The 18,205-nt window shown below is 58.0% G+C and overlaps 1 protein-coding gene across 1 annotated transcript; it reads left to right on the forward strand.

Annotated features, from left to right (window-relative positions):
• Positions 1–8,747: 8,747 nt before the first annotated feature.
• H1-10 (H1.10 linker histone) lies at positions 8,748–10,249 on the forward strand. Its single transcript, XM_045812381.2, has one exon. It carries the CDS (start codon positions 9,123–9,125, stop codon positions 9,762–9,764), a length of 642 nt encoding a protein of 213 aa, XP_045668337.2. The 5' UTR covers positions 8,748–9,122; the 3' UTR covers positions 9,765–10,249.
• Positions 10,250–18,205: the final 7,956 nt, after the last annotated feature.

Below are 18,205 nucleotides of genomic sequence, written 5' to 3' on the forward strand. Positions count from 1 at the left end.
TGAGGGGCGGGGTGCAGGGCAGATGGGACTACAAGACGTGGGCTAAGGATCCTCCCGTTCAATCCCTTCACGGTCCCAAAGCATTCCTCAAAAGCCACCTCTTTCAAGAAAGATCACTTGATGAGAGGGGAGTAAACGAAAGGAGCCCATTCTCTAAGAGCTATGTCAGGCTCCAGATCAGGCATTGATTTGGCTGGGCTTTTCTTCCCTTCCCCAAATATATTTCCGAAACTGACTAGGGCCAGGAGTTAGATTCGTTTCCAGATTTTCATCATTCGATGCTACGCAAGACAAGGTCTTGGAGGCAGAGCGACAGATAGGAAGCAAGCAAAAGCTCACGTAGCTGGAGGAACCTTATGAGAAAAGGAATCAGAATGACAGGATTGAGGGAGCTAGTGCGGACAAGAGGGGGGTGGTCTGGAAGGGGGGCCGGGCAGCAGCATGCCTGGCAGGGTGTCCGTGCACAGGGTGTGCCCGGTGGAGAGGGGGCCTGCAGGGAGGGCCGGAGCGCTGGGAGATAAAGTCGAAGAGGTCAGCAGGGCCTGAAAGCTGCAGGGCCTGGCGGGGGCTGCTGGCAGGTCCAAGCAGGACAGCAACAAGCTCGGGTTGAACTTGGGGGAAGAGGAGGCCGTGGCAGAGCCAGGTGGCAGGTGGCTGTTGGAAGTGGCCCGGTGAGCCATAATGTCCCCACTCTTCAGGGCCCCCCTCAGATAATGGCAGTTAGGGAGCAGAGTCTAGGTTGAGGTTGCGCCTCATCTCGGGCAGAAACTTCCAGGGCATCTGTTAATTCATTCTTGACCACTTCAGGATCCCCAAATTGGACAAGCAAATAACTATGAAATAAAACTCTGTGAGCCTTGCAAAGATCACGGTAGGCTTTCCACTAGGGTTTTCAAAGGTGTCACAACCCTGTGGAGTCCCTGCCCGCTCTGCCAGGCGGCCTAGCAGGCCCAGTACACACACACTTTTGAGTTGTGACCCGTGTAGGGTTGCTGCTGTGACAGGAAGCACAAGCCTCCCAGCCGGACCTGGGTTTGAATCCCATCTCATTCATTCAACAAATATTTATTGAGGGCCTACTATGTGCCAGGCCCTATGCAGCAGTGAGTTAGACAGGGTCCCTGCTCTTGTGGGGACAACAGGCACAAGACAGGATAATCTCCGAAAGTGATAAGTGGTATAAAAGCAAAGTATGAGACTGTCTGGAGGTGGCAGAGGGGGGCTACTTGCAATGGGGTAAACGGCAAATTCTTTGCCATCTTTCCCTGGCCGTATATCATCAGGGACATTACCTAACCTCTCCGAAGCCTCAGTTTCCTCATCTGGACAGTGGAGGTGGAAATACACCAGCCAGCCACATGCAACCGCCCGGGGAACGTTCGATTCCTGGCAAGCGTGGGACCCGGGCTCCATCTGTTGAGCAGGGGGCCGCAGGCTGCTCTCAGTTCTTCCCCAGGAAGAAAGTTGGTCCACAAACTGAGACTGCTTGTAGGAAAGGGAGATAAAGCTGAGATTCCCTCGCCTGCACCCCCGCCAACAGGGATCTCGCTGCTGCCGAGGCCAAAGCAGCCCCCCCCCCCCGGGCTAATGGCGCAGTAAGACCTAGAAAGGTGGTTTCTCTGTCAGGTTTTGTCCTGGTGGTCCGGAGCCCCCTCCCAGAACGGGTTTTCCATCCTGTCCCAGCTCCGCGGGCCTCAGACAGAGGATTCTGGAGAAGAGCTGTCAAGCTCTACCACAGGTCTGAGGCCAGGAGACCGTTCTGGCACCAACAGCCTCAGGAAGCCAAGCCCTGCGGGGCAGGCTCCCTTCAGAGCCGGCACTTCCCACAGGGGCAGAGGCAAGGCTGCGGGGTCCCAGAGCCCCAGCCTGGCCAGTGCTCCCCCTCGGAGCCTGTCAGCTGGCCTGGGCCAGGGGGAGCCCTAGGACTGTGCCGGGACACCTCTGCCCCCCAAGGAAAGGAATGCCCCTGAAGGCTTCGGGCTGGGAGCTACCCTCCCCTCACCCCGGCCTCGCCTCCCTGCCGCTGGCAGCCCAGCCCCTCTGAGCCGCTGTCCTAGGTCCCCACCCAAGGGTGAGCCCGGTGGGCACAGCTCCTCAGGGGCGCGGCCTGGAGAAGCCGTTTGCCGGCTTCCGCCGCTCATTCCCTCTTTCCAACCCTCAGCCCGCGTCCGAGCTCGGAGCGCCTGAGGCCCTGTGCCCCACACGGGCTGGAGGGCTGGGCAGAGACCCCACTTCCAAGCCCCGGGACCCTCAGGGAGGAGGAGTCGGGGCTCTGGTGAACCACAGAGCCCAGGGCGGCCAGGCAGACAGGCGGGCGGCTGAGGCCTCTGACAGGGATGAAGAATGGGATACGAAGTTAGAAAAGCTGGCAGAAGGCAGACCGCTAGACTCGGCCACAGCCCATAGCAGGGGGCATCGGGGGTGGCCCTAAGGAGTGATGGCAGCCCCTGAGATGGGGGCCCAGGGGAGAGCACACATACACGAGCTGGGGGTTCCAAAACACGAAAAGAAAGAAAAACGAATCCTGAGGTCTGAGTGCTCCCCCCTTGGTTCATGGAAACAGGCCCCAGGCGGGGAACACTGGGCAGCAGAGGAGGAAATGGGGGGCGCGGGGGGAGGGGCAGGCTCTGAGGACAACCTGGCCACAGGTCACCAAAAGTTAACAATTCTCTTTGACAGAGAAATCCCAATTACAGGATGACTCCGTCGATATTTCTGGGCTAGTGACGAGAGTCATGGAAGCACTGGAAGAGCGGGGCACACCCATCAACGGGGCTGGCTAACTAAAGCCGGGCACACGCTGGGGGCCGCTCCGCAGCTGTTCCGGAGAACACGCTACGGCCGGATGTGCTGACCGGCCCTCCGGCTTAACAGAGCAAGAGGCACCCCTGCGCCCGCCCTGCGGGATCGGGGAGCGGGGCTGAGGGGCTGGGGCTTTGTTTTCACTTCGCATCCTTCTGCACTGTTGGGTTTTGGACCACGAATAATTTTACTGATTAAAAACTAATGGGCTTTTAAAGAAATGGGGGGAAACAAGGCCTGGGGAAAGGCAGGTGACTTACAGCAGGGCCCGGGGCCCCCACCTCCCTTTTCTCCTGCACCTGCTGTCTGCTCGGTCCAGCAGCCTTCAGGGCTCTTGGAAAATGGACAGACGGGAGGTGGCTCAATTCTGCAAACAGGTTCAAATCTCCCATCATCCTCAACTCTTATCACCTCTGTGGGCCTTATCTCTAGGTTGGGGATTCTTACTTGACACCCATGGTCCCCAGGTCCCTGGGGTGGAGCCCTCCCTCGAGGCCCATGCAGACATGTGCACGCGGGCCTCCCATCCCTTCTCCTCTAATGCAATTCGGAATGAACACAGCATTTAACGCTGTGAGAGGTCCCACAAGGTCTGGCTTCTTCCCTAATGAGCACCACTTACCTCCATTCTTAAAACAACGCGTATCCTATCAGAACCCTTTGTGGGGCTCCTGTTTTGCTGGTGCCCTAAGCATGGGCCGTCTGCACTTAGGAACCAGCCTCCTGGCCTGTCCCATTCTCCCTGCAGAGCTGGGGCCCAGCTCCTCCTTTGGGACCCTACCGGGTTGGAGGGGCCAGCAGGCTCCCTCCAAGCGAGGCCTCCGGGAACTCCAAGCTCTCTTGGTCCCCACGTATCGCACCCTTTCAGCCTCAGCATCGACAAGTCCACTCCTTTGATCTCTGGCCGCTTCTCCCGGGATCTTCCGACCCACCGGCCCCTCTGAGCCCACTGCCCAGCCACAGGGGGCGAGGGGCCAGGGCCCCCGAACAACGTCCCCATTCAGGGCTTCACAATACACATTTGCATCTTAAAGGCAACCTTCCCCACAGTCTCGCCTGGAGAATTTCCCTTTGTCTCCCCTTAAATGCTGAAAAGTACTTAATGCCTCTCTATTTATGTTTTAAATTCCAAACTGGGCTCTGCCACCCTCCTTCCCAGTCCAGGCCTAGGATGGAGCCAACCTCTCGGTTTAAAACATGTTTTGGGGAGACAGACTCTTTGGCCCTCAACTGTTACCCTCAGCAGGGAACAGCCAACAGGGCCTTTCCTGGGGAGGGGCCGTCAAGTGGCAGGGCCTCTGAATCCTGTCCCTGAGGCTGGGGACTCCCACCCAGGCCTTCTGAAACCCTCCCAGGTGGAGGTGCCCCCCCCCCGCTTGGGCTCTAGAGGGGATACCCCTTTTACAGATGGTAACACTGAGGCTGACAGAAACACAGGAGCCTTCCCAGAGCCCAGGGTTCGGCATCATAGACTGAGACTTGCCACCTTCTGCCTGACACCAGGCAGGATTTCTTTGTTTTGCTTCTCGTTCTCCAGAAAGGCTGTATCCTTGCCGGTCCTCCCTTCTCCTGAGGACATCTCAGTTCAGAAGTCCAGACTCAGGTTGCCAAAGCTGGAGGGTCCTGCACACAGCCGACCCCCTTTCACAAACTGGGGAACTGAGGGCACAGTAGTGTGGGGGCAGCGGTGGGTCACACGCGAAGTTTGTGGGAGTGCCGGGCTCCAAGCCCAACCAGGAACTCCTGACCCCCAGCCCACCTTCCTGGTGCGGCAGCTGCAGGCAAACCAGTGCTGTCTTCAGGGGGCGGACGGCAGTGAGCAAGGGCAGCAACTGGGCAGGGGGTGTGCCCAGCCCTGGGGTCCGGCTGGGAGCAAGGCAGACCCAACTCTGTTCTTACAGACGCCCAGTACACACGTAAATAGACCAGTTAGGGTCAGATGATGATAAGTGCTATGCAGAAAATCAAGCAGGGTGATGTGATACAGGAATTCTCCAGAGGTATTCGGCCTGGCTGGCTAGGCAGCTACCCTGGAGAGGATCTCGAGGATTGAGATAGGAGTAACTGCTGTCAGCCACACAGCAAGTGCAAAGGCCCTGAGGGCCACCCCCCCCCCCAGCCACGTCTGTGTGAGGAACAAAAGGGCCGGTGTGGCTGAGTGCAGACTCATCCTAAGTCTGATGAGAAGCTGCCCGAGGCCCTTTGGCGGGGGGGGGGGGGGGGGGGGGGGGGGGATACAGGAGATCGGACTTCCGTGTTAGCCGCTCCATCTGCTGCTGCGTGGAGAGGCTTGGAGGACCCAGAGGGGAAGGGTGGAGATCTCGGGGCCTTGGGGAGGACCCCGTTTTGGGAATAGATGTGACCAGAATCGATAGGTTCAATGAGAGGGTAGAGGAGAAAAGAAATTGGGGCCAAGTCTGTGCTTCGGGGCTACAACTGTCTATGAACCCTCGGGGAGGACCAGGTTTGCAAGAGAAGACAGAGTTCTGTTTTAGCTGTCACCCGGAGAGAGACGTGCTTGGACATCCCAGTGGAGCTAGCGGCAGGCGGCTGGCGGCCAGTCTGTCCGTCAAGAGAGACAGGAATGAAGGATGACATAAACGGGGTGTCATCGGTGTGTGGATGGTGTTTGGAGCCCCAGGACTGGAGGAGGAGCTCACCTAAGGAGAGAGGACCCACCTACCCACCCTGATTCTGCCCCCAGCGAAACTCCAAGACTGGCCTGGCCTGGGGCTGATGCGGGAGGGGGTCGTCTCTGCTAGGCCCTGGCCACTTCCAGATGTTTCTTTCTCCAAATTCCATCATTTTTCTTCATTACTTGAGGACTTCCCCACCTACATTTCCTTAGAGAAGTGACGGGGGGTGGGGGGCTGTCTGGGAGTGTGGGGTTTGAGAAGCATCCCTGAAGGCTGGCAGGACTCCAGGCCTAGAATCCTGGCTAACTAGACAAAGCCACTATCCTCCGTCCCCCAAGCCTGTGTCCTTATCGGTAAAACGAGGCCAGTGGGATGAAGCCACTTAGTCTCTGCCAGTTCCCAAGGCCCTAGAATTCGTCTCCTGGAGCCCTGCTTCACAGGTCCACAGGCAGCGACCCCCTCCCCCCAACAAAAGCGCCTGCTCCACCAGCAGGCCAAGGAGCCCACCGGGCTGGTGTGGACTCTGAGCCCTGTCTTCTGCGTCCTCCAGCGGCCTGATCACACTGCCCTGCCTCATGTGTCCACTCCCTCCATTGGTCCCTTCTCCTCTCCAATCACAGCTAGGCCTCCCCCGGGGCTGGAGAACCTTCCATCTGCCCCACAGTGGCCACACTCCCCAAACTGACCAGGTGCTGGGAGTCTGGCCCGTTTAGAGGGGTAACAGTTCCCTCAGGCCCTGTTTCTTCTGCCCCCAACCACGGTGAATCTTCAGATTTTTTTCTTAAAGGAAAGCTGAAATCTGGACACATTTTTATCTGAAATCACCTGATTTTTCAATCCTGGACCTAATTTAGTTGTTTTGTTTTTAAAACACTGGGCAAAACAGGCAGATTCCAGCCAGAGGGTCTCGGAAGCTAGAAGCCTGTCAGTCTCTCCAGCTCTGCTGACCCTGTCCACTCTGCGGACGGATCGATCCACTTTCTGAATGGGCCGCATTGTCACAGACCAGCCCTTCTTTCTTGAAACTCTCTCCTCCTTAGCTTCCATGACAGCAGCCACACCTGGTTCCCTCCTTCCTCTCTGACCGTTCTTCCTCTGTCTCGCATGGAGCACCCCTCCCTTTCCTACCATTTCCACATCCTCCTCTTCCCTGCACAATGACCCTGGGAAGACACCCCTGACCCAGCCTGCTGCTGCAACCAGCTCCAGATTCACATTTCCAGCGACCTTCTCTCCGGGATGGCTGGGCAAATACTAGTCTGAGGGTGCCCTTGCTGCCCATGCTGGGGTGCCACCAGGGGCATCACCCTCTGCTCTTGCTCTGACCTTTCAGAGACCAAGCTCAAGCCCCTCCGGGCCAGTCACCTGGCTGCCTCCCCCTCCAGTTGGTCTCCTGGGGCCAGCTCTCTTCCCGGGGTCCTGTTCCCACCCCAGCTCCGCGCACCCTGGTCCACCATGTTAGGGCCGCCATACCCACCTCCCTGGGGTGCCCTCTACTCCGTCTCAGATGGCTTCTGCTCCTGAATAGAAAGTCCTCGGCGGCTGCAGCGACCCCATCTTACTGCTTCTCTCACCGCACTACATCCTCCGCATCGCCCAGGCTGCACATGCTTCCCATTTCCGGGAACTGTGGTTTTTGCTCAAGCCACGCGGTCTCTGCAACACCTTTCTGCTCCCCAGCTGCCCCCGGGGCTCAGCCAGTGGCACTTTCAGAAACCCACCCCAGTCTCCGCTAGGAGATTGCTGATGGTCTCTCCTCACCTTGGCTGAGGTCTTAGGCCAGCAAGGTTTTCCTGGCTTGACACACAGTTCACTGGGGTGGGGGGAAGGGGTCCTCCTTCCTGGGAGACGGCCAAGAAGGCCAAGCCCGTCTTGGCAGGGACCTGGACTTATCTTCCTTCTCCTATAGGCTGTACTCACTGCCCTGAGGGACGAAGCCCTTCTCTGGCTCAATGCCACTGAGCCCCCCCCCCCCCAAAAATCCACCCCGGTCTCACCATTCCCAGCCTCGATTTCCTCCTCTCCTGGGCCTTATTCACTAGTTTGTCTGAGGGGCAAATGGGGTCTTGTGCCTGCTCTGGGAAAAGGATGCAAGCGGACAGGGGCCTCTTGGGGGTAGAAAGCCTAGAACGCCCCCCCACACCCCCTTCCCGGACTTCACGGCCTCCAGCTCTCTCCACCCTGCAACCCGTCCCATCCACCCCACCATGTTCGAGCCTAAAATCACTTACCCCAAAGGGATCAGCTCTCCTCCCGACGTGTCTCCCCATGGTCTCAGCTTCCCCAAGTAGAGGCTTTTTTGGCTTCGAGAAAGACTGTTCAGCGCCTCCTCGGCACCAGTTATGCTGCACCCCGACTAGCTCAGAGCTGCCAGACTCGCACAGGCCGCCGCGGAGGACTTCGCCTGGTACCAGGAGAGAGGGAGCTGGGAGAGCAGTCTCCAGGACCCGCTTTTCACCCCCCTTCCCGCAGGACAGGGGGAGGGGGAGGGCTGCAGCACCTCCCCTCCCCCATCCCGTCTGAGAACTCCTTCGGGGGTCGCTGCCCGACACTCGCTCCACCAGCTGCACCGTGGAACCGCCATTTGGCTTTGGGGCGGACGGTGGCGGCTACTTGCGCACCACAAAATGGGGCACTTGGAGCATCAGCGCCAGTTGGGGGGTGGTAAGGAAATGTCCGCAGAGAGACACCTGCGGTCGTCCCCCACTTCCTCCCGGGCGGTGCCCAGGCCGGTGAGGCAAAACAAGACCCCGGGCGCGCAGCTGGAGGGCGCCTCCAGCCGCCGTCCCCTTGGACTCGGGCGGAGACCCCCCTCGAAGATGTCCTAGCACACTTCACATTGCCCCAGCCGACCACGTGAGGGCGTGCCCTGTGTTAGTTCGGACAAATTAAAGCTCGTCCCGCGGGCAGGCCAGGGGCCCCCTGACCGCTCTCAGGGCTTGGGTGGCCGTGGCGCACTCTTGGCTGCCGGCCGCAAAGCTCCGGGCCGCTCGGCCTCCCCCGGGGCCCGCGCTATTCGCCCCCAAACCGGGTGCCCCCCTCCTCTCGCGCTCCCGCAGCATAGGGTGCACCCCTCCGTTCCCCTTTACCGAGCCCTTCCCGGGCGCAGGCCGCCTCTCTGCTGCGCCGCAGCCTCGGGCCCTGTCCGGGGCGCTCGGCCGTGGTCTCGGTGGCGCCCGGGAGGCGCGGGCCGGGAAGCCAGCGGCCGAGGAAGGGGCTCCAAGAAGCACAAGTTGGCGCTGGCTCCAGACCAGGCTGTTGTTGTTCTCAACGTGGTCCGCCATGGAGCTATAAAAGCGGAGCGGAGCGCCCTCCTCGCCAGAGCGCAGCGCGCACGCCCAGCGAGCTTCGGCGACGGCAGCGGTAGCGACAGCCGCGGCGCTCACTTGGCCGATTTCCCCGCTTTGGCTGGGTCCCGGCTCCGGCTCCCTCCGCCCCGACACCCCCCTCCGCTCCGGTTCCAGCTTCGGCTCCAGCTCCGGCCCCGGCCCGGGACCCCCCGCTCCGGCCGGCCCGGCCCCCGCCCCAGCCCTGCCGCCCGGCCCCAGGCCCGGCCGCGGCCGCTCCCGCCTGGAGCCGCCGCGCGCCCCCAGTCCCCCGGCGCCCCCTCGGCCCCTCGCCTTCCTCTTCCCGGCGCGGCCCCCGGGCTTTCGCGCCCCGCCCGCCACCAACCCGCTCGCCACCATGTCTGTGGAGCTCGAGGAGGCCCTGCCGCTGACGACCGCCGAGGGGGCGGCCAAGAAGGCGGCCAAGGCTGGCGGCTCGGCGGCGCTGTCCCCGTCTAAGAAGAAAAAGAACAACAAGAAGAAGAACCAGCCGGGCAAGTACAGCCAGCTGGTGGTGGAGACCATCCGCAGGCTGGGCGAGCGCAACGGCTCGTCGCTGGCCAAGATCTACACGGAGGCCAAGAAGGTGGCGTGGTTCGATCAGCAGAACGGGCGCACCTACCTCAAGTATTCCATCAAGGCGCTGGTGCAGAACGACACGCTCCTGCAGGTGAAGGGCACCGGCGCCAACGGCTCGTTCAAGCTCAACCGCAAGAAGCTGGAGGGCGGCGGCGAGCGGCGCGGAGCCACGGCGGCCGCCACCGCCCCGGCGCCCACCGCGCACAAGGCCAAGAAGGCGGCCCCGGGCGCGGCGGGCTCCCGGCGCGCGGACAAGAAGCCGGCCAAGGGCCAGAAGCCCGAGAAGCGCTCGCACAAGAAGGGCGCCGCCTCCAAGAAGGACAAAGGCAGCAAGGCTAAGAAGGCGGCGGCCGCCGGGGGCAAGAAGGTGAAGAAGGCGGCCAAGCCCAGCGTCCCCAAGGTGCCCAAGGGCCGCAAGTGAGCGCGCCGGCCTGCCGGGTGTTCCCGGCGTTCGGTTTTTCTACCCCAAGTGTATGTAGGTTTTGTACGGTTGTCCGGCCGGGCCGCCGCCGCCCCTGCTCTGAGCCGCACGGCGGGCCCCGGGCCCGCTCCATCCCCTCACCGTTTCCCCTCCCCCGCCGCCGTAGCTTTTTTTTGTTGTTTTTGCTTTAGATTTTTGAAACGGCCTGGCGACGCCCCTATTGGCTCTCGCCCTTGGCAACGGCCGTCGCCATGGTTACCGGCCCCTAGGCGCCAATGGCCGCGGCCGCGCCTGCCTGCCCGGGCGGGGGCCTCGGGGTGGCCGGGCCCTGGTGCGCGGGGACCCGGCGGCCGCGCCGCCCTTCCCCACTCTCCACCCTCCGCCTTTGGGTGCGCGACAAACAATCGCTCGGGGCGCGGGCCGCGCGGCCTTCCCTTCATCCCGCCGGCCTTTTGGGGGCACAATAAATTGTTTAAACCTTTGAACCGCTCTCGTTTTCTTCCGAGTGGAGTAGGGATGGGCGCTGTCGGCGCGCGGCTTGGGTTGGATGGGGTCCCAAGGGTCCTGGGCTCCCCGGATGTTAGCGAGGTAGGCCTGGAGCCTGGAGTACTCCGCACGGGGCGGTAACTGTGGGGGAGAGGGAGGGGGCGGCTGGCTGATCCCGGAGGGATCCTCAAGGGACGATCTCCTGTGAGCGGGGGTGGAAAGATGCTGGAGATCGGCTGGTCGGGCCCCCGCTAAGGGTGGGGGGGAGGGGACAGCCCTGGCTTTTCGGGGTTTGCTGGTCAGGGCCCCTCAGCAGGTACAAGGTCACACCAGGCTGGGCCTTTGCAGAGTTAGTCTGAATTCACGGAGACTTTGTGTTGATGCGACGAGGATATTGGAAATGTGGAGGCCTTGGGCTCTGGCTCACTGAGCACAGCCCGAGGTGTGGCCTGAGGAAGGCATTGATCCTCAGCTTGTTGGCTGATCTGGAGTGCACACGGGACCAGAGGGTTACTGGACAAGTTGGGAAGAATTATCTCAGCTCTGATGTCCAGTATATGTGATAGTTGTACTTAAGACCAGTTGAGCCCATGACGGGTTGAAGACAACCCTGCAAAAGGAAGGCTCTGGGGCAGGGGGAAGCTAGGGAATATTCTAGAACAGTGGGTATGTACATGTACCAAGCTGGGTAAGCCTGGGCTAGCGGTGGGCGACAGATGCAGATCATCTCTGTGTTAGAGACTGCAGGTGGTGGGGGGAAGGGCAGTGGGGGAGGGGAGGGGAGGGAGCATCACTGGAGAAGCCCCCTCCCCTGGCTTGCTGGTATCCCTGACCCAGGCCTGGCAGGCACTACCCTCCCCCAGCGCACACAGTGGGGTCACAGGGCAAACCCTTCCCCACAGGGTAAGTGGCCACTCCATGTGCTCTTTCAGTTTTTTAAAATCTTGCTGGGTCTCCCTGCTGCCCGCTGCCTCCTGCCTCTGGGAACTGCGGGCCCCAGTGCCAGCATGAGTCTTCCCTACCTTGTCCTGGGCTGGGCTGTGAGGGAGGACGGAGTGGTGGGCAAAACCAGCACAGGCTCCCGCCCTGCCCAAGCGTCCCTGCCAGTGGAGAAGACCAAGTCACAGCCAGGTCCCTCTGCCCATCCTTGCTGTCTAGGCAGAAGGTTTGAGAACAGGATGAACCGCCCCTCCCCCCCAGTATGGAGCCCTGTGACTGATGGCAGTAGGGGGCCCTGTCATTGGGGCAAAAGAGGAAATGGGATGCTAGCCTTGGCTGCTACTTTTCTGGTTCTGGGCAACCATGTGCATCCAGGAGACAGGGGCTGACATGTCCACCCACCCTGCCAGCCCATGTCCTGGCCACTTGCTGGTTAGTAACAGTTTCCTCCATTCTGCAGCATTGGGGGGGAGGGGTGCCCAGTGCCCTGTTGCAGAGCCATGGTGCCAGCCCAGCTCCTGTCCCACACTGCCTGCAGGCCAGCTAATAGGCCATCAGCAGCTAGAAGCCAGGAGAGGCTTCAGCCTACCCGGGATTCTGGGGGATGGTGCTCCTGACCAGCTGAATGTGATCCCTCAGATTCCATCCCCAGCCCCTACATTAGAAACTCAAGCCCAAATGCCACTTAGGCTCACCCCTCACCCCAGTTGTCCAAATCGCAATCTGAGGTACTCAGGTTGTAAGAGGGTTGAGAAGGGCTGCTACTGGGGCCCTGGGCACATGGACACCACACCTTCTGTGCAAAAATCACACGGAGTGTCATCTCTTCCTCTGAGCCCTCCTAACCAGAGGCCCCCATCCCCGACCATCTGTCCCTTGCGGACATCTCGTGAGCACCGTAACCCCAAAGTGCGCTTCAGGTCCCTTGTATTCCACGCTGCCTTTCCCTATTTCCCACCCAAATCCACCCTTTGTCGCTCATACAGTCTGGAGCTTTGATGCTGCTGCCCCCATCTCTCTCCTGTCCCCCTCTCCATTCCTTGCACACTTGGGGCCCTGGCTGGCTGTCTTCTCCATCTTGAGACCTGCCTGTTCCAGGAGCACTGGCGCTCCTGTGGACCAGCCCTCTATGGGGCAGGCCTCTCACTCTTGTGATAATAAAGAACACGGTCATATTTTTTCTGGGGACCCAAGCCACCCTGCTCTCAAGCCACCTGGCCCTGGAGATCTGACTCTCCATTCCCAGGAATGTTCATGTGACTGAAGACCTGGCCAATGAGTGTTCAGTTGTTCACTTTGCCACAACCATTGGATCAGATATAGGTCTTGACCTCAGTGAGTTCAATGAGAGTCAATCCTGGGACTCTTCCTGGAGCTACTGAGAAAGAGGCACCCTCTCCCCCGGTAGGGACAGGGGGCTAGAGTTGTCAGTAGCCATCTTTGTCAATACACCCGGAGAGCCCATCTGAAAAAGGAGCCAAGACAGAAAGTTGGAACCACGAAACGGAGAGACAGACACCTGAGGACATTAACAGGGCCTCTGGATCCAGCCATGCCTGAAGATAGTTTAGACCTGACTGCCACATTGCTTTTTACGCTGGCTCATTTGAATTGGCTTTTGTCACTTGCAATCTGGTCTCTCATTCCTTTGACTCACTTTACCCTCCCGTGCTCACATCCTGGACCTTGTCATTCCTTTAAATTGTTCTTCTGAAAGGGCTTTCCCAGTGTCCCACTGTCTACCCACAGGCCCCTCCCCTCCTCTCTTCTCAGGGTGCTCACTAGACCCTTCAGCTGAGCTGCACTTCTGCATGGGTCCCACGTCACTGACCTCACCCCAAGTTGAAGAATGGATGGCTGTGACTTGCCCCATGTGAACCCTTGGTGTATGCCAGGCACTCTGAGGAAGGCTGCCCAGGCCACATCTCAGCCTTGTGACAGCCCCAGTGGGGAGGATGTTCAAAAGCTGGGCTTGAGGGTTTGGTGCTGAGACTGGGAAGGCTGTATTTTCTGCCCTGACCCCCTACTCTGCTCCTGCACGGGGCTGGGGAGCCCAGGACCCACTGTCAACCTCTTGTGTCTCTTAGACCTTACCGAGGAGCCTCAATTCCAGGTGAACGCTGGAGGCACAGGATTTTGTGAAGTTCTGGAGGAGGATGTCCTGGGGCAGGCGACCCCGGTGCCAGGAGGAAGCAAAGGACCACGTGTATTGGCTTGTCTGTAAAATAGGGGCTTAACAATGGCACCGGCCTGGGCTCCTCTCCACATCCCCTGATAAGGAGGGGAAGGGGGTTTGAGTGGGACCAGGTCTCCAGAGGCTGAGATCAACGTTCCAGGTCTGGTCCACGGTGTCTTTTGGTCCGGGCAAGATTATTCTCCCCGTGCCTCCTCTTCCTTATCTATAAATGGAGCCAAGAAAGATTTCTTTTACTCACCCATCAGCCAACCAGGGGGTGGGAACACACTGCCTCCAGTCAGTCTCCAGGTTTCCCCACACCCCCCTGCCCCCGGGGTGTAGCGTACTTTCCTCCTGCCTCCCTACCTCCCTCCTCTCATGAGGCTGGGATCTGCCTCCCTGCAAACCTCCTCAGGTTCTCAGGTCTACCTCCTGGGTCCCTAGATCTGACTTCTCCCTGGTCCCAGGACAGCCCTGAAGTCACTGGAAAGGCCCATTTCAGGCTGTGCAAGCCTTAGTGACCCGTATGATGGAGTCTCCACCCACTGGACTCCTGTAGACTTACCTAGCTGAACCTGTCCCTCTGCCGGGGCAAGGCTTAGCACCGAGCACAGAACCTGATGGGGATGGGGGCTCGAGCACTCAGCACAAGGGGTGCTGCCATCCCTCTGTCCCAGGAATGGAACCTTGGCTGATAGAGCCAGAGGGCCCTTTAGCCATTTTGGCAGCTCCATTAGTCAAAAGAGGCAGCGAAGAGTCCCTGGGTCTTTCCACAGCAAGTGCTACTGGGGCCACTTGCACTTGCAAATGGGGGCACAGATCCTTGCAGAGATACTGCGAGAACAGGATGAGGTCTCGTATGACCTAGTCCACAGTCATTCATTCAGCACACGCTGGCTGAACAGAGGCAGGGATGGGGGCCAAATGGACCCGCTTCCTGTTCTTGAGGAGGGTGTGCAGGAGGACAGACAAGCCAGTGGCTTGTCCGGGGACAGTCCAGGCTGGAGCACTAGCACAGCCGCAGGGTGGCAGAAACTCCCGAGGCTGGGGAATGGTGGAAGCGGCAAGCCGACTGAGCAGGCACGAGGCAGGAAGGGTCAGCAGGGCTTCAGGTTCCCCTCTCAGTCGGAGTTCAGTGGAGAAGCAGAACCAGAGGGCTACGAGGCACACACACACCTGTACACACGGATTGGATTGCGGGGCTGAGGAACTAGCCTCCATAGGCTGAATTTCTGCGACCGAGGCTGGAGCCTGCGGTGCCCGGACAGCAGCAGCAGATCACCAGCAGGCCGACATCGCACAAGCTGGAACCCCGGGACAGACTGAAACTTGGGTTGGTTCTTGTTTCCTCTGACGTTGGCGATGAGGGCATCCTGCAGAAGCTGAGACCCTTCCTCACAGACTTAACCATGCACACACCCGAGTCAGCAAAACCGAAGGAGAATCCAGGGCAAGTCGAGTTGACTGGGGCTGCTTCACATCAAGGAGGTAAATCACTTGATCAGCAACCAAATGGTGGCTTCCTTCCAAATCTGGCAAGAACCTTGTGGCCCACCCTGTGGGAAACCTATGAGTATGGGAGTTGTGGGAAATAGAGTTCAGCCTGGCCAAGCTGACACACGACCAAGCCGTCGCAGTTCCGCATTATAAAACAGGCAGGTGTGGAAGGGCGAGGAGGAACTGGACTGTCTCGAACACAGATGTGCACAGGCACCAGGCCAGGCCGGGCAGTCTGGCCAGCTGGAGGACACAGACCCCACCTGAAGAGGGGCAGTGACTACCGGTTCTGCCGACGGCTTCCCAGTTCTCAGACCATGTCAGAAGCACCTCCTGAAAATGCATCTAAGTTCCCCTCCAGAGGCAGGGAGTGGCTTGGGCCATCCAGGGTGCCTCTGCCTGCCAGTGGTCCCACATGGGGCTCAGTCATCAGAAGCACCCTTTGAGAATTTTTTATGTAGAAACCATACGCTTTTTTTGGTGAAACCTCCCACTTGTAAAATGTGGGCTTAAAAAAACAAATACTCCACCTCACTACCATCAGGACAACTACTATTAAAAAAAAGTGGTGGCAAGAACGCAGAGAAATTGGGGCCCTTGTGCAATGTCAGTGGGAATGTGAGACGGTGCAGCCGCTGGGGCAACTGTATGGAGGTGCCTCAAAAAATTAAACAGAATTATCATATCACCCAGCAATTTTACTTCTGGGCACGTGCCCAAAGGAATTGAAAGTATCGACTCGGAGATTTGTACACCCATGTTCATAGCAGCATTATTCACAGTAGCCAAGAGGTGGAAGCACCATAACTGTCCATCGATGGGTGAAGCGATACACAAAATGTGGCGTATCCGTGTGATGGAGGGTTACCCAGCCTTAAAAAGGGAAGAAAGTCCGACACATGCTATAACGTGGATGAAGCTTGAGGACATGTTGCTCAATGCAATAAACCAGTCACGAAAAGACAAATACTATATGATCCCACTTACATGAAATATCTAGAACAGTAATAGTCATCAGAGACAGAAAACAGAATGGTTGCCAGGGCCTCTGGGGTAGGAAGAAATGGGACTTGTTTAACGGGGACAGAATTTTAGTTTTGCAGGATGAAAATGTTCCGGAGATGGTTGCACAACAACGTGGATATATGTAATGCTACTGAAGTGTGCACTTACGAATGGTTAAGATGGCACATTTTATGTCATGTGTATTTTACCACAGTTTAAAACAAATAGTACATGGGCCAAACGAAATCATGTGCGAGCTCAGTGTGGCCTGCAGCTCCCCACCTTTTGAGATCCCTCAACTTGATCTCTATCAGGGCCCTTCTGGCTGCTTCACAAGACAAGAGGCCCTGGATGGTGGTGTCCTGATGGAAAGAAACTAAGACAAAGGAAGCTATTAAGTGGTGAAACCAGAGACCCAGCCTGCCGGTACTGGGGGCCTGCACCAGAGGTAACAAGCTCTCCACAGAGGATTGTCATTAAGACTTTTTTTTTTAAGATTTTATTTATTTATTTGACAGAGAGAGACAGCCAGAGAGAGAGGGAACACAAGCAGGGGGAGTGGGAGAGGAAGAAGCAGGCTCCCAGTGGAGAGCCCGATGTGGGGCTCGATCCCAGAACGCTGGGATCACGCCCTGAGCCGAAGGCAGACGCTTAACCGCTGTGCCACCCAGGCGCCCCTGTCGTTAAGAATTCTGAGCCTTGTGCACTGCACGCTGCAGATCCACGCTTCCAGAGGCCGCTTTCCCCCCCACTCTCCTAGCGCCTTTCTTCTGGCTGCCTCCAGAGGGGCCAGGAGTCTGGCATTGGGGCCCTGACCCAGCCTGACTGCCCTTGAAAACTTTTGTGTGGTGTTCAGCTTGATTGTCCAACTCCTTTCACTGATACCCCCAGCTCCTCCAAATCTTCCTCTAGCTTCTGTGGCCCACGGGAGTGTTGCCGGGGAAGTCTGCAGCATGCCTCTCCTCGCTGGAGTCCTTGAGGGACTCTGTCTCCACATGGGGGGCACTAGCCCAGAGGTGGGTAGGTTCTGGTCTCCCAACAATGAGCATCTGTTTCTCTGGGCTCCTAGGAGTTCAACTGTGGATACCCACTCTCCTAATTCACAGATGGGCAAACCAAGTCTCCGAGGTGCCAAAGGACTCGGTCAAGACCTGAGCCCAAACTCTTTTCCCCAAGGAATGATCTTCCACCCTTCCCACCATTTATTTCTGGCTCTGGCTGAGAAGGCGGAGGGAGTTTGCACAGGCCCAGGTGGGAATCTAGGAGTCCAAGGCACTCATTACTCTCTGGTTTCCACCGCCGATCTACCCTCTGAGTGTTTGCAGTAGCGAACAGGAGCTTGTCCAGACTTTAAGCTTAAACACTACTCCCAGGCTAGGTATGTGTCCTTGGCCAAGCCCCTCCCTTGCCTGAGGTCTGTTAGGCCTCTGTACAGAGCAGGTTGGGCTTTAAGAGCTGGGCTTTGCACAGATGGATCTAGATGGATGCAGACAGTAGCGGCAGGGGGAGTGGGGTGGGGGTGGGTGCAGATACCTGTCTATTAGGACCTGGAGTACCGAGGACCCTCTGCTACCTCTAAGGCTCCAGAGGAGGAAAGAATCCCCTAAGGCCTGGACCCAAACCTGCACAGGTAGAGGGGGGGTGGGGGTGGGGGCTGCCATCTGGGAGTGCAGCCAAGGGGCCAGACAGCCACATTTTAGGGCTATCCCACCTGCTCCAGGAACCAGTTGGTGTCCTGGCCTGACTTGGCCACATTGAATGGCAGGTGAAGGCTGCCCTGTTTGTCTCGGAGATTTGTTCTTTAAAAACAAAGGACAGGGGAAAAAATTAAACTAAAAAAAATAATAAAAATAAAAACAAAGGACAGGAGGCGCTCCACTACTCTAGTAAGCAAGCTGCGTATTGGTGAAAGGTGTGATTCATGTGCCCCTGAAATCCGTGAAAATTTGGAGAGCAATTTGGCAATACTTATTACAGCTCATGACCCAGCTAAGAAAAAAAAATTGCAGGAGACGCAGAAGATACCATTTATGTAAACTTGAAAATCACAAAACATGTTCTCAGGTACAAGAATGTGCCCTCAACATTTATGTGCAAGTAAAACCTGAATGAAAAGGATACATGCCCCTGAGGACATCCGGACCTTTCATGTTAAAAATGAAAAGTTCCCACCACAGTGATCTACAACCCTGACAAATGGTGGAGAGATAGTAATGAAAAAGAAAAGAATTTCATTTTCATTTTTGTTGTTTATTGAATTTGAAGCAAATATGACAAAATAGTTATAAGAGTCAACCTTCTGGTAAGTTATCTGTATTTTTAAATCTCTTGGTAATAC

Source organism: Ursus americanus, chromosome 14 (assembly GCF_024610735.1).
Source record: "Ursus americanus isolate L20-20 chromosome 14, mUrsAme1.1.p, whole genome shotgun sequence".
Taxonomy (NCBI): Eukaryota; Metazoa; Chordata; class Mammalia; order Carnivora; family Ursidae; genus Ursus; species Ursus americanus.